Below are 16,661 nucleotides of genomic sequence, written 5' to 3'. Positions count from 1 at the left end.
TTTTTCTTACAAATTAAAAAAAAAAAAAAACAATGTTAGGCACTATTACGCTATGGTTAGTTTCTCTTTTTGGGTCCTTTGCTGAAGGAGATCACGGACTTTACAGTGGTGCCGGTGTGTGAGAAACCATTGCAGCCATCTATCTAGTGTCATTTACTCCTAAGATCTTCTGTGCAAGTAAAGGCCTTGGCTGGGCTATAGCCACATGCCTGGTTTTGCTTGCTATCCGGTAAGCAAGTTTTTCTTAAGGTGGTGGTGCACTTCTTGGAGTGGATCACTGTGGTGTCAGTATCATAAGGACTTATCCCACCATTTTCAACTATGGAAGCATATCATCATGTTGTTAAATCAATTATCCTGATTCATCAATCGGGACTATTCTAGCGCAACTTCTCTCATTTATTTAGCTTTATAATATATTGTAATGTCATTTGAGTTATTATGAAGCTGCTAAACCCTTTGTCTATATAGTCAGTGATGATCAAAATATAAATATCCATCTATAATTCCGTCAACCTCTTATTCATAGGTTATTAAAGTATTTGTACAAAATTTGTGCTATCTCAAGGCCCTGATGAAGCAGGACCTCCCACGAAACGCGTAGGCCACGACCCTGCATTCACTATATCTGGTCTCCCACCGTACACAGAACATTGAAATGCAATTATTTTAGTAAATATAAACTGCTAAATATCTGCTCATCAGCAGTATATTAGCAGTCTTGTGACTTTTATCAGTGTCTGGTTAAAGCTTGTACGAGGAGTTTTCATTCTCCCCCGATTGTCATATGAGGCTGCCCTCTGTCTGGACAGTGCTGATCACATCCACTCTCACAAAGGAGAAAAAAAAAAAAAAATTTAAAAACAAAAAACACCCTACCTCTCTAGCAATACACACCAAACTGAGCATGTGGGGCGGCACAACGGTGTAGTGGGTAGCACTCTCGCCTAGCAGTAAAAAAAAAAAGGGTCACTGGTTCGAATCTCAAAACACGACACCATCTGCCTGGAGTTTGCATGTTCTCCCTGTGCCTGCGTGGGTTTCCTCCAGGTACTCCGGTTTCCTCCCGCTCCAAAGACATGCTGGTAGGTTAATTGGCTTCTGTCTAAATTGGCCCTAGTATATGAATGTGAGTTAGGGACCTTAGGTTGTAAGCTCCTCGAGGGTAGGGACTGATGTGAATGTACAATGTATATGTAAAGCGCTGCGTAAATTGACGGCGCTATACAAGTAATAATAATAATAATAATAATAATAATAATAATAATAATAATAATAATGTGCAGAATAACTCCAAAGGCTCTGTACTATCAGGAGATGGATTGGTGAAGTGGAGTAAGGAGAGGATCAGAGAAGACAGGATCAAACAGCCTTTTTACACAATGCTGACGATTAACCCCTTAAAGAGGTTGTAAACCTCCCTGTGTAATTTGTACCTATAGGTACTGTAAATATCTCCTAAACATGGGCAGTTTAGGAGATATTTACTGTATACTTTGCCGATTAGGTCATTGGCGCAGGTGCTCTGAAGGAACAGCTGCCCGTGACGTTTCTTCAGGAGCGGGTGCCTTGATCGGCGGCTCCAGCCAGTCACACAGCCGGAGTCCATGGCCCCGGAAGGAAGACGAGCGAAGATGGATTCATTTGCAGGTAAGTGTCAGTTAACCCCTTGGGTGCTGCTGCCAAATGCAACTAAGGGCATTATTCACAAATGCAGTAAGCACTGCTGCTCCTCTGAAAAAGGATCCCAGTGCGTTTGACAGGTGGTGAGGAGGCGATACGTTGCCTCCTCATCACCTGATTTAAACCCATGAGTGCCATGCAATGCACGAAATTGGAGACATGGTATTACGGCAATTAAAAGTTTAAATCAGGTGTGAGCAGGCACACTGTGCCCGGTGACCTTTGACTCATCCCATGTTGTTCAGGTAGATCTCTACCTCTTTAAGGTTGCCTGCCCCTGCTTTACTGCATATACAGACTGATTTTACCATTGTGGGTTTAATAACACTTTAACCACTTTGAGGCTGGGTTCACACTGGTGCGACACGACAGCCGTCCTACTTTGGATCCGACTTTGCCCTGCGACATGAAGCCGGCATGTGTCCGACTTTCAATGAACGGGGATCCGATTTGGATCCCCGCCAATGCCCGCACTGTGTTTGGTATGAATCTTTAGGGGGAACTCCGCGCCAAATTTTAAATAAAAAACCGGCATGGGTTCCCCCTCCAGGAGCATACCAGGCCCTTGGGTCTGGTATGGACCTTGAGGGGAACCCCCTACGCCGATAAAAACGGCGTGGGGGTCCCCCCCAATCCATACCAGACCCTTATCCGAGCACGCAGCCCGGCCGGACAGGAATGGGGGTGGGGACGAGCGAGCGCCCCCCCCCCTCCTGAACCGTACCAGGCCGCATGCCCTCAACATGGATGACCACGCCCCCTAAAACGTCACAGTCCCAGCATGCCCAGAGACTGTGACGGCATAAGGGGGCGGGGTCACCGCCTATATAAGTCAGAGCAGAGCGCACAGAGAGCATTCCAGCCGGGGAGAGCGTCGTGTCAACATCGGAAGAAGAGATGAAGAGAAGAAGCGGCGAGACAGCGGCGAGAAGACAGCGGCAGCAGACCGGGCCCCTCGCTGGCAATAGAGCTGGAAGAAGATAGCGGCGGGGCCCAGGAGAAGAGGCGGAACACCGGGAGAAGTCGGAAGAAGATACCGGAGCTGCCCAATAAATTAATTTTGAAACCTGTGTACTGTGGTTTTTTTTATTGACACTTCCCTAGGTAAATGGGTAGGGGTACCATGTACCCCATACTCATTCACATAGGGTGGGGGGCCGGGATCTGGGGGCCCCCTTATTAAAGGGGGCTCCTGGATTCCGATAAGCCCTCCGCCCGCAGACCCCGACAACCAACGGCCAGGGTTGTCGGGAAGAGGCCCTTGTCCTCATCAACATGGGGACAAGGTGCTTTGGGGTGGCGGGCCGCAGCGCGCCCCCTCCCCCAAGGCACCAACCCCCCCATGTTGAGGGCATGCGGCCTGGTACGGTTCAGGAGGGGGGGGGGGCGCTCGCTCGTCCCCACCCCCATTCCTGTCCGGCCGGGCTGCGTGCTCGGATAAGGGTCTGGTATGGATTGGGGGGGACCCCCACGCCGTTTTTATCGGCGTAGGGGGTTCCCCTCAAGGTCCATACCAGACCCAAGGGCCTGGTATGCTCCTGGAGGGGGAACCCATGCCGGTTTTTTATTTAAAATTTGGCGCGGAGTTCCCCCTCAAGAACATCTGAGCACAAGTCGCGTGCCGAAGTCGGATCATGCAAGACGGCAATCCGACTTTGATCCGACTTCAATGATAGTCAATAGGCTGAAGTAGGATCAAAGTCGGACAAAAGTAGTACAGGGAGCATTTCTAAAGTCGGAACGACTTGTGTCGGACCAGTTAGGACGGCTCCCATAGGGAAACATTAAATTTCACACGTCATGCGACATGAGCTCCCAATGTCGGAGCGTTTGTCGGACCAGTGTGAACCCAGCCTAAGACCAGCCTCGTTTTGGATTTTAGGTGTTTACATGTTTAAAACAGGTTTTTCTGCTAGAAAATTACTTAGAACCCCCAAACATTATATATGGTTTTTCTTCTAACACCCTAGAGAATACAACGGCGGTCATTGCAATACTTTTTTTTGCACCGTATTTGCGCAGCGGTCTTATAAGCGCACTTTTTTTTGGAAAAAATTCACTTTTTTGAATAAAAAAATAAAACAGTAAAGTTATCCCAATTTTTTTTTATATTGTGAAATATAATGTTACGCCAAGTAAATTGATACCCAACATGTCATGCTTGAAAATTGCGCCGCTCGTGGAATGGCGTCAAACTTTTACCCTCAAAAATCTCCATAGGCGACGTTTAAAAAATTCTACAGGTTGCATATTTTGCGCTACAGAGGAGGTCTAGGGCTAGAATTATTGCTCTCGCTCTACCGGTCGCGGCGATACCTCACATGTGTGGTTTGACCACCGTTTTCATATGCGGGCGCTACTCGCGTATGCGTTCGCTTCTGCGTGCGAGCTCGTCGGGACAGGGGGGTTTTAAAGAATTTTTTTTTTTAATTTTATTATTTATTTTACAATATTTTATTTATTTTTACACTGTTTAAAAAAAAAAAAAAAAAAAAATTGTGTCACTTTTATTTCTATTACAAGGAATGTAAACATCCCTTGTAATAGAAAAAAGCATGGCAGGACCTCTTAAATATGAGATCTGGGGTCAAAAAGACCTCAGATCTCATATTTACACTAAAATGCAATAAAAAAAAAAAAAAAGTCATTTAGAAAAATGACATTTGAAAAAATATGCCTTTAAGAGGCGTGGACGGAAGTGACGTTTTGACGTCGCTTCCGCCCAGCAGTGTCATGGAGACGAGTGAGCGCCATCTTGGCCTCACTCGTCTCCAGACACACCACGGCACAGGACGCGATCGCCTCCGCCAAGCGGCGGAGGGCACCGGATCGCGGCGGGAGGGGGGGCCCCCTCTCCCGCCACCGATAAAAGTGATCTCGCGGCGAATCCGCCGCAGGGACCACTTTTATCTGAAAGCCGGCCGCCGCACGAAAACGGGGATACCGGGGTTATGGCAGCTAGCTGCTGCCATAACAACGATATACCCCTTCAAACTTAGGACGTACATCGTCGTGCGGCGGTCGGGAAGTGGTTAAAGAGATAAGACGACTGTTAACCACTTGCCGACCGGGTCATAGCCGAAAGATGGCTACAGCGCGGTCGGCTAGTTCTGGGTGGATGTCCGTGGGACGTCATGCCAGAATGGTGCGCGCACCCGGGAAGATCCGTGACCGCCGGGTCCAGAGGACTCGGCGGATCATGGCCGTTTACCACGCGATCGTTCCGTCAAATGACGGAGCGATCATATGTAAACGTCCCCTCTGTGTACCGATCGGTACAGTGCAAGGAGAGAGGGGGAGAGATTGCAGCAGCGCTGTGGGCTGGATGTTTAGTGCCCACAGCGCTGCTCAATGTAAATAATGTGCAATACTCTGCCAATACATTAACAGAAACAAAGTTTTTTTTTTTTTTTTTTAATCGAATTTTCAGTCTTTTTTGATTTATAGCGCAAAAAATAAAAAACCCAGCGGTGATTAAATACCACCAAAAGAAAGCTCTATTTGTGTGAAAAAAAAGGACAAAAAATTCATATGGGTACAATGTTGCATGACTGAGTAATTGTCAAAGTGTGAGAGCACAGAAAGCTGAAAATTGGTCTTGTTAGGAAGGGGGTTTAAGTGTCCAATTGTCAAGTGGTTAAATAACCATACCTAAAAGTATAACTAAAAGGCAACTTTTTTACTTTTGGATACAGCGGCTCAGTATTAGAACACCTGTCAGGATTTTACTGCCATCTGTGCACCTTCTTTATTTGTCCTGTTTACTGTGATCACGGAGTGGACTTAGCAGGGTGGGGTGGGGGGAGGGGGAGGAGGACTGACACAGCCCTCCCCCTTACTTTACTGAAAAAAAAAAAAAAAAAAAAAAAGTGGTTTTGCCTTTCATTCTGCTTTAATAATTGGACCCAAACGGCATTGCTGCCTATACTGCACACTGAACAGACTTAAGCCACTCTAGAAGACAGGAGGAACAGAGGGCACTATTAGAAAATGCAACAATAAAAATAAATTGGACATTAAACTTGCATTACATTGAAGCAAGATGAATTTCCAAACTGGAGGGTGCTGAGAATACTACAGCCGTTCCTAGACGATGCTCATGTAAACCTGCAAGGAAAGCGATTACCTAAGAAAGGATCATTGCAGACTGCAAGCTTTGCAAAAAGCCAAAAAAAATGGTAAACTGTTATTTGTATGAAAGAGTTTACTAATAATTTTTTATTGCCAAAGTCAATTTTATTTTGGGAACTGAGGCACAAAAAAATTAAAAAACAAAAAATCTCAGGATTGAATGTAAATTACATCTGCAGTTCAACAAGAGCTGCAGATTGTGCTAGCGTAGCCTGCTCAATATGTCTGTCACTGTGCCAACCCCTTCCAAAATCAAAATGTGTTTGCTGCGTCACCAGCAAGTGATGCAATGCCTGCACTGATGTATACAATGTATATGTTGATGCTAGCTCACTGACCATGCATCGTGTGTCTTTACTACATGCACCAATTATGCCACTATTACTTATTTGACTAATGTTAAATATCACCACAAACTTCAAGCTGGTAATTAAAATAAAAACGGGTCCCCATCAGTATGTATTTAAGAATATGTGTATATTAAGTAATAGAGGTAAAACACATATCTGGGAGCAAAGAGCCACAAACCTGCAACCCCATACCCAGTCCACAGATTGAAGAACCGCCACTCAAACACTGCTTTTTGTGGCATTGTGACCAATCACTTCTGTGGTCATGCAAACTCATGGTACTGATTGGTTAGTAAAATGAACAAAACATATTAGCATGTGTTACAGGGCTATATACAAACAGATGAGCTCGGATTTTGAAGGAACTCCTTACTCCAAACCACTGCCACCCAAGCAAGTGCTGTCAAGGCATTACCCACAGCTGTATGTACATGAAGAGGCATGGATGCTTGTGACATCATTGACCTAATATGGCCATATGAGGTCATATACATCCCTGCCCCTGTGGGGAAGTACAGCTACAGGGTGGGGAATTCCTTGGCTGCAGTTGATGGGATCAAACCCAAGCACATCCCTGTTCACAAACATAGGACAGAATAGGCATACGGTAGACAGCATGCATCACAAGGGCTTAGATACTCATTGTATGGAGTGTTGAAAACGAACGCATATTCAAGTCAAGCCCACATTTATAGCAGGAATTCTAGCGCAAAATCTCTTCTGTAACTCTAAACAGGTAATCTGTAAAAACGTTTTAAAGCATTGCCTATGGAGATTTCTAAGTACAGTAGTTTGTCGCACGACTGGTTAGGTATCCATTTACTCGGCGTACATCTGTACTACATTATACAAAAAAATTAAAAATTGGGCTAACTTTACTATTTTTTTTTTTTTTTTAATTCATTAAAGTATATTTTTTCCAAAAAAGTTGCTTTTGAAAGAGCGCTGCACAAATACAGTGCGACATAAAATGTTGCAACACCGCCATTTTATTCTCTAGGATAGATAGACACACATGTATACACACAAAAAAAAAAATACTGATTTTTAACGTGTACGCACTAAGCAACAAAAGTCAGAAAAAGGCTGTTTCTTCAAGTGGTAAAAAGGTAAGTTCACCTTTACAGAAAAATCTGTAAGGTGAACTTACATGGAACGCCCTCCTCACACCGTCCCGCTGACCTGCATGGCAGCGATCTCCAGTTTTGAGCCCAGGTATAGCCACCTCACGGCTCTGGGGCTTAGAAATCCCCGCAGCTTAATCTCCAAAACGTTTAGGAACAGCGCTGACCAATCAGAACCCAAGTAAACCGTCCTCTCAACAGGGAAGAGGAGAGAAAGCTGAGGGGATTTCTAAGTGCTGGAGCCGTGAGGCAGCTGAACCAGGACTCAGAACGGAAGATCGCCGCCATGCAGGTCAGCGGGACTGGAGCATCCTGTGCAAGTTCACCTTATAGATTTTTCTGTAAGGGTTAACTTACACTTTAAGGCTGAACTCCTGGAATTTTTTTTTAACTTACATTGGTGCAGCTTGGTTACATTTAATCTTCATCTCACATCCAAAGGGCATGTGCAGATGCTGAAATTCACTGTAGTAGTCTGTCCTACATACAGTCAGCGCTCATCTCTTCTGGGTGCTGCTCAAGCAACTTCCTGTCTGTAGACTGAACCTCCACCATTCAGAGAACATCTTGTAATTATTTTTTCATACAAAGCATTCTCTGATTGGTGAGGTAAAGATTGTTCCAACATCTGCCCCTCCTCTCTGCCACAACCAATCAGAGATCCCATCTTTGCTGAATGGCGGAGGTGCCAACCAAGCGACCCCATGTTCAGTACACAGGCAGCAAGCTGCTCAAAAAGCTTCCAGAGGAGACGTGCTGACTTTGTAGACCAGACTTCTACAGGGCCCTTCATGAGTGACATAAGGATAATGACTTGTAACAAAGCTAGACCAATGTAAGTTTAAAGAAAAAAAAAGAAAAAAAAAAAAAAAAAGAGAAACACCACAATTTCTAGAGTTTAGCTTTAACCCTTTCGCTGCCAAAACAGTTTTTGCATTTTTTGCACACGTTTAAAAAAATATTTTAGGCCTGAAGATTACACAAAACCCCAAACATATATTTTCTGAAAGCAGACACGCCACAGAATAAAATAGCGCTAGTTCCAATTTTTTTTTAGGTCACATGATATTACTGCAAGGGTCTAGGAAACTCAATATTGCAGAAAAAAAAAAAAAAACACCACCACACTAATGTGTATTTTAGGGCAAACAAATGCCATAAATGACCCAAATTTTTGGTAAAATATAAAAGACGAGGTTGCACCAAGTAAATAGATACCCAACATGATGAATTTTTTTTGTGCCCGAGAAATGGCGTCAAACTTCAGTACCTTATATTTTCTATAGGGGTCCTTTGAAGAGTCGTCTATAGGCATCAGTTTAGTGTTACGGGGAGGTCTGGTGCTAGAATTATTGCCCTCACTCCGACGTACGCGGCGATATGTAACATGTGTATCGCAATCGACGGTTTCATATGTAGACATGCCAACTCATGAGTTTACATTCGTGCCTGTGTATATGTGGGGGGCCTCAATATTTTTTTTTGGGGGGGGGGGATTTTATGTGCTTGGGTGTAACTATTTTTTTGCAAAAAAAAATATATTTTTTTTTACGTCACTTTTTTTCCCATCACATAGGAGACAAACAGTCTTATGTGATGATTTTTTGGTGACAGGTTCTCTTTATTGAGATATGCAGGGTCTAAAAAAACCTGCATGTCTCCCTTGTACTCCACTGAATGTTTTGCAATGCAGATCACATTGCAAAACATCCTACACCGGCAAATCGAGCCAGGACACTAAGAACTGACAGTCTGCCTGTCAGTTTCACACACAATCTCGGTGGCTGCAGCCACAGGATTGTGTGCAATACCCCTCTGCCATTAGGTCCCTACAAAGTACGGACCTGGCGGCGAAAGGGTTAAAATAGAACTAAAGCCTTCATAGTGAAGGGAGCCGCCATCCTAGCCTCTGATCTATAGTTGCCATGGTGCTACACATGCTCAGTATGACACCAGCCATTTGATGGCTTGACAGTCCAGTTGAGAGCACAAGCAACTGACTTATCATTCATGTCATGCCTTGAACATAACGGTTTTGGGAAATCATTAAATCGCTGGGTTTAGTTCTACTTTAAGTAGATTTTCATAGTGAGCCATCATTGGTAAAAGAGGATTGTACAACGTGATCCAAACAGCCAATATAACAGCACCACTTAACCACACGTGTGGACTTATTCATGTCATGCTGTGTGTGTTATTTTACAGCACCATTTGTCATACGTATACATGTATATTAGGTTGGCCATACACTATACAATCTGATAGTACAATCTCCTTTATATCTATCAGTTCTTCAGTATTTTGATCACTATAGGGATTCCCCCATCCACACAGTTGAGGTGGATGGAGGAATCCTCCCTGCTGTTATTGTATTCTGATAGCTGACATTCCTCTTCTGTCAGAATACCTTGATCAGTGTGTTGTAGTCCATTGGCTGCATGCACTCATTGAAGCAAAATTTTCCAACAAGCCCATTCAAGAGCAGTCAACTGCTTTTGAACAGAAACAGCCATAAATGGATCAAAGTTTGGCTGATGCCTGCTGAACTTCAATCCATCAATAGCCAACTTAAAGGCTTCACCTTATAGAAAAAAAAAAATAAATGTACATAAAAAAATTAAAACAAATTATAAATGGGCACTATTTTTCTGGAGCCTGCAAAGCATTGCACCCACAATCAGCAAGGTCAGGCTCCTGCAGAATCTCAGTATAGCCGTCTACTCATACCTCCCATACAGGCAGACAGTTACTGGAGCGCACAAAGATCAATTCATTCAACCAGCCCTCAAAAAGAACTACAATCTGACTGCCACAGTGGCAGGTGGTAGTTGTTCATTCAAAGATCGCTGTGAATGGTTGTGTAGGCAAAGCCCCACAGGGCCGTGCTCTTTTTAAATTGTGACAGTGGATTCAGGGAGAAGATCCCACGGGTGCAACACGTTACCAAATGAGAACTTATCCTTTAAAGCAGGGGTCTCAAACTGTTGCGAAACTACAAGTCCCATTATGCCTATGCCACTCATGGTACTTGTAGTTTCGCAACAGCTGGAGGTCTGCCAGTTTGAGACCCCTGCTTTAAAAAGTGATTGTAAAGTCTTGTAAAAAAAAAAAAAAAAACACAACACACAACACCACAACAAACATGTTATACTTACCTGCTTTGTTGCAGTGGATTTGCACAGAGAAGCCCTGATCCTCCCTCCTGTCGAGTGCCCCCACAGCAAGAGGCTTGCTGTAGGGGCACCTGTGCCAAGTCACAGCACCCTGTGTCCATTCAGACAGAGCTCTGATCCAACCCCAGTCCTTCTCTCTCTCTCTTGATTGGCTCACTGACTTTGATCAACAGCCGTAGAAGCCAATGGTGGTGCTGCTGCTGTGTCTCAGCAAATCATGAGAGTCTTGGATGGTGCCTGTCATTTGGCTGGTGCTTGCTAAATTGTGATCCATGTATGGCCAGCTTAAAGCTTAGTTTTTCTGTTTTGTTTTTAATACCAAACATGTTATACTTACCTGCTCTGTGCAGCGGTTTTGCACAGAACAGCTCTGACCTGCTTCTTTTCGTGTCCCCTGCTGGCGCTCCTGGCTCCTCCCACACAAGCAGTGCCCCCAGAAAAAGCGGCTTGCCCTGGGGGGCACCACTACGTGCTCGCTCCTGAGCTGCTGCTCTATGAATCAATAAGACACAGAACCACAGCTCGCAGGCTGCGATTGACAGCAATGGAAGCCAATGAAGAGGGAGAGTCCGGGACAGCCAGAGCTCTCATAAGCATCGCTGGATCAGAGGGAGATCAATTAAGGATTTGGGGGGGGAGGGGGCTGCATCTTCATGCATAGAATAGAATGCAAAAATGTTAAAAAAAAAAAAAACCTTGTGCCTTTAGAACTATTTTAATATCATGCCTGACTTAATAGAAGAGATTGTTCTGCTGTAAAGGAGATTGTATGAACAGCCTCACACAATCAAGACACATAATGACAGCTCCAGTGATTCATGAAGGAGCTGTGTGTTAATGACCTGCTATGACCCAATCACACGTCACTATGCCCCATATACTGCCAGTGCCCGTCACCCTGACACTTCCGCAACTCCCGGCCCCAGTGATCGGACCATGTGACATCACAGATCCGTCCTCATCACATCATCGGGATACATGCAGCCATCTAATCAATGAACAGTGTGGACGGATTACCTCTCCTCTGGGCGCTGTGCTGTACAGGACATCCATTGTTATACGGAACCCAGATCTTCTTCAGGGGATTCTGGGTCAGCTCCCGGGGAGACTCTGCCATGGCTGGAGCCCAGTACAAGGCTGTCCACACACTGCGCTCCTTTCACTCACCCCACCAGCACTGCACAATACTGAACCCTGAGTGCAGACAAATCCAGGCCCCGCCCCTCCACTCTGATTGCACAAACAGCCCACACCTCCGGAGAACCGGACGAGACTCCACCCAGGGGAGGGGACATTTACCACAACTACACTTATACATCCGCATTACAGTCTGCCACCGTACTGATCCTAGCAGACGCGCACGTTAGGTGTATGCAGGAACCGAGGCGGATTCTACCTTTTGCAGGAGATCGGTGTGTATGTATTAGGATCGCCTCGCTTTTTATTGTATCGGCTTCATCTAGGGTTTAACCACTTTAGCCCTGGAAGATTTACCCCCCCCCCCTTCATGACCAGGACATTTTTTGTTATACGGCACTGCGTTGCTTTAACTGACAATTGTGCGACATGCACCCAAATACAATTGATGACATTTTTTCCCCAAAATAGAGCTTTCTTAGTGGTATTTGATCACCACTGTGGTTTTTATTTTTTGCACTATAAACAAAAAAAGATCGACAATTTCAAAAATATTTTACTTTCTGCTAAAAAACATATCCATAAAAAAAAAAAATCAAATGTATTCATCAATTTAGGCCAATATGTATTCTGCTACATATATTTGGTAAAAAAAAAATCCCAATAAGTGTATATTGATTGGTTGCAGCATCTACAAACTATGATAGAGATTTATGGATTTTTACATTTTTTATTTTTTTTACTAGTAATGGTGGCGATCAGCAATTTTTAGTGGGACTGACATTGCAGCAGACAAATCGGACAAAATGCACTGTCACTAATAATGACACTGGCAAGGAAGGTGTTAACATCAGGGGCGATCAAAGGGTTAAGCGTGCTCCTGGGAAGTGCGTTCTAACTGTGGAGGGAATGCGAAGACAGAGATCCGAAACACAAAATCTCCATTTTCCCCTCTCACAGATCTGCCTCTCCTGAGAACGATCGGCGGGTCCCGGCAGACATCGTGTCCGCCAGACCCACTGATTGTCTGGACACATTGGTAGCGGGTCGCTGGCAGCGCATGCCAGACCCTGTGCACAAAGTCACCTACAGGTACATGATTTCACACTGGCCATAGAAAGAATCAAAATTCATTCAGTTCAGCAGGGACCAGCCAGATTTCAATCCATCTATTGCCTTTCCCACTAGGGAGCAATCTATAGAACAATCGGCTTCTCACAAACAGGAATGTTGGAAAATATCAACTCAGCACATGAAGTCAATGGGCTTCAGCACTGATCAGTATATTCTGACATTGGAAGAGTCCCTGCTATCAGTATACAATAGCACAGAGTGGAGATTCCGCTCACTTTTTAAAAAATATATTGATATATATGAACCTGCATAATAGAGAATGATGGCATTCTGTACATTCCAGATTAATCTGGTTTTGTGGAATAATGTGAAAATCCACTCTCCTCCCACAATACAGAGCCTGGAATACAAGTGGTGAATTGCCATACTTATATGATGGTGGAGTGGAGCATGCATAGTCCTGTTTAATTTTGATTTTGCAGAATGTCAAAACATACACAGGAGTTCCTTGCATTGGCAGCAGATCTAGGAGGCAGAGGAGTGCAAGAAAGATCACTGTAGGAGAACTTGCTCTGAAGCAGTGGTCGCCAGATATGCCCCCTTGCTTGTCTGGGGTACTATTCCTCCCACTGACACCAGCAGTGGGGCATAAATCCTGCTACTGATGGGGCACTATTCTTCCCGCTAATACCAGTGATGCGGAACTATTCCTCACGCCAATACCAGTGATGGGGCACTATTCCTGACGCCAATAGCAGTGATGGGGCACTATTCCTCACGCCAATAACAGTGATGGGGCACTATTCCTCACGCCAATAGCAGTGATGGGGCACTATTCCTCACGCCAATAGCAGTGATGGGGCACTATTCCTCACGCCAATAGCAGTGATGGGGCACTATTCCTCACGCCAGTACCAGTGATGGGGCACTATTCCTCACGCCAGTACCAGTGATGGGGCACTATTCCTCACGCCAGTACCAGTGATGGGGCACTATTCCTCACGCCAGTACCAGTGATGGGGCACTATTCCTCACGCCAGTACCAGTGATGGGGCACTATTCCTCACGCCAGTACCAGTGATGGGGCACTATTCCTCACGCCAGTACCAGTGATGGGTCTCTCCTCCTCACGCCAGTACCAGTGATGGGTCTCTCCTCCTCACGCCAGTACCAGTGATGGGTCTCTCCTCCTCACTCCAGTACCAGTGATGCGTCTCTCCTCCTCACGCCAGTACCAGTGATGCGTCTCTCCTCCTCACGCCAGTACCAGTGATGGGTCACTCCTCCTCACGCCAGTACCAGTGATGGGTCACTCTTCCTCCCACTAATACCAATGATGGGGTACTATTCCTTAAAAACTAATACCAATGATGGGGCACTATTCCTCCACAGAATACCAATGATGAACACTATTTCTTCTCCTATTGACCACAAGGGCTACAATATATACAATTGTTTTCCTTCCACTGACTACCAAGCTTTGTTTACTTCCACTGATGCTGGAACATTTTCTACTCCCAGTAGCCTCCATAAAGTCCAAAGAACAGGAAATTGGCCCTTTGTTTCGATAGTTTGGAGACCCATGCCCTAAAGTGAACCTGGCACTTTGTCTTCCATGAGCAAAGTATACGGTTACTTTAATGTGGAGGTAAACTCCACTTTTGAACTTGTACCTACAGGTAAGCCTATAATAAGGCTTACCTGTAGGTACAGTGAATATCCTAAACTTGCACTATTTAGGAGATATTCACAAGCAATGCTACTGGTGATATCACCGGCCCATGTGCTCTGAAGGGATGGCATATCCACGCCATACCTTCAGAGCACAGCCTGGAGCCGAGGGTTCCCATGCGCATGCTTGGGAGTGACATCACCCCGCCATTCACACAGCCGGAGCTTGCGAATTCCAAAGGAAGACCGGGTGAAGATGGCAGCGCCAGGTATCTGTGACAGCACGGTGCGGGAGGGATCCGCTTTACAGGTAAGTCTGTCAATATGTGCGAGTATGCAGAGAATACTAGTACATTATGACAACCCTGCAGGGGGGCCCAGTTAATGTTTGTTTTAGTGGCAGTTTACTACAGCTCTAAGTTTATTACACATATGAAAGCTACCACTTCTGTTTTCAGCAGCAAGTGCTGGCCATGTTTATCAACTTTCCACGTAGTAAAAGTCTAGGAAATATGCTGTGTAACCAGCCTGATGAGTCACTGAACTAGAAGAAGTCAGTAGTTTGCTAATATGAAATTTAGATGGATGACATTCTTCATGCTACGGATCTCTCTACAGGTGAATCAGGTTGCATTTTCTAAGGATGAAAGTCTCTGAGCAGCTTCTACTTGCTGGGCCCAAACTAAAGCGCATAAACACCCTGCTGTGGCACCAAGTCATTGTTCACATCATATTCTTGGGTCACAGAATCAGTAGAGCATGCAATTCAATTTCACAGGAACATCACACATCAACTTATGAATCCAAAGGCATGTTTTCCTTTACAAGAAGAATGTTTTTAGCAATTAGAGACATCATATCCTGGAAATCTTTATTACACTAGTTACAACAGACATATTAAAGCAGAGTTCCAACGACATATAGCACTTTTTATTAAAAAAATCCTTCCATTAGCAGCATAGGCTTCTAATGTGGCACTCATTTGTCTTCTAATTTTCGGCAATATAGATTAGATTATATATAAAAACTTACCTTATATTTCCTCTTCTTGTGCGTTCCCATCTTGCTTGTGGGCAGGTGAAGCCCACAAGGATATTCATCCGATATATGGTGCTGCTGAATAACCAGCATGCACAGCTCGTTCTCACGCATGCGCAGTATGGACACATCGCAGCGCTGGAAACGCAATGCTAGCCCTCGGCGCTGCCCACTGACTCCTGGGAAATGATGACAAGCATCTCCCAGGAGCACTAGGGAAAATGAACAATGAAGTTCAGAATTACTGTGTATATTATTTTTTTTTCTATTTTCTGCCGCTGTGGGCCAAAAGTTTAACCCAACAGTAAAGTGTTAGATTTGATAACACCTTGGTAAAAAAAAAGTAACTGCATGGTTGTGTAGTAGGCCTAAGCCCAGTGAATAACTCATTCTTAAAGCGGAGTTCCACCCATAAAATCAACTTTGCAGAAATCAACAGCAAAAGCATTTGGAAATTTGTTTTTACTCCTTCAGCTATAGGGTCTCTTGTAGGGTTGCACCGATACCATTTTTTTGACACCTAGTACGAGTACCGTTACTACTTTTTTAAGTACTCGCCGATACCGATTACCGATACCTATCACCTGGAAATAGTAGGTAAAGGGGTGGTTTGGGGAGAGTTGGGTGAGGCTGGGGTGAAGATGTGCTAGATGAGAAAAAAAACGAAGGGCTGATAAAGTGAGGAGGGGAGTCACAATCCTGGCTACTACTCTCTATTCAAATAAAACAAAACAAAATGTATGCGCAAGCACCCAGTGATTGTTCCCCACCAAAACTAAGTATAAATATATGTGCTGCGCTGCTGTGTCAAATTCTAATTATATATTTTTAATAGCATAAAACAAAAATTACTGGCAAAGAAAAGTGAATATCGATGCCTGAATATATCTTGGCGTGTTAAATGTGTGTGTGTGTGTATGTAAAAGAGGATATATATATATATATATATATATATATATATATATATATATATATATATATATATATATATCTCTATCCATGCATAAACAAAATTTCATACATAATACATATTGTTCGATTTCCAACTTCACGCTGGTTGGTGAAACCAAGACTCCAGTGCAAACAGTCCTATTTCCTGGAGTTACATGGACACTATAGATGCTAATTTTCAGATTATAACATGCCAAGATATATTTAGGCATTGATATTAGACTCCACTTTTCTATGTCAGTTTCATGTATTTAACACTATATAATTAGTATTTGACACATCGGGGGGGGGGGGGGGGTGTCTAATCACACAATGACCTGCTGCAGTGA

The 16,661-nt window shown here is 44.3% G+C and overlaps 1 protein-coding gene across 1 annotated transcript in view; it reads right to left on the bottom strand.

The window, feature by feature from the left end:
- Positions 1-11,707, bottom strand: part of LOC141103186 (6-phosphofructo-2-kinase/fructose-2,6-bisphosphatase 4-like) — a gene marked incomplete at its 3' end in the record, with an annotated part of 92,736 nt that extends 81,029 nt beyond the window's left edge. The window contains 1 exon segment of the mRNA XM_073592515.1: positions 11,479-11,707. Within this exon segment, the coding sequence (XP_073448616.1) occupies positions 11,479-11,578 (100 nt within the window).
- Between the last annotated feature and the right edge of the window lie 4,954 nt (positions 11,708-16,661).

Source organism: Aquarana catesbeiana, linkage group LG07 (assembly GCF_042186555.1).
Source record: "Aquarana catesbeiana isolate 2022-GZ linkage group LG07, ASM4218655v1, whole genome shotgun sequence".
Classification (NCBI taxonomy): Eukaryota; Metazoa; Chordata; class Amphibia; order Anura; family Ranidae; genus Aquarana; species Aquarana catesbeiana.
The sequence above is the reverse complement of the archived record's forward strand: the minus strand, read 5'-3'. Positions and strand labels throughout refer to the sequence as shown.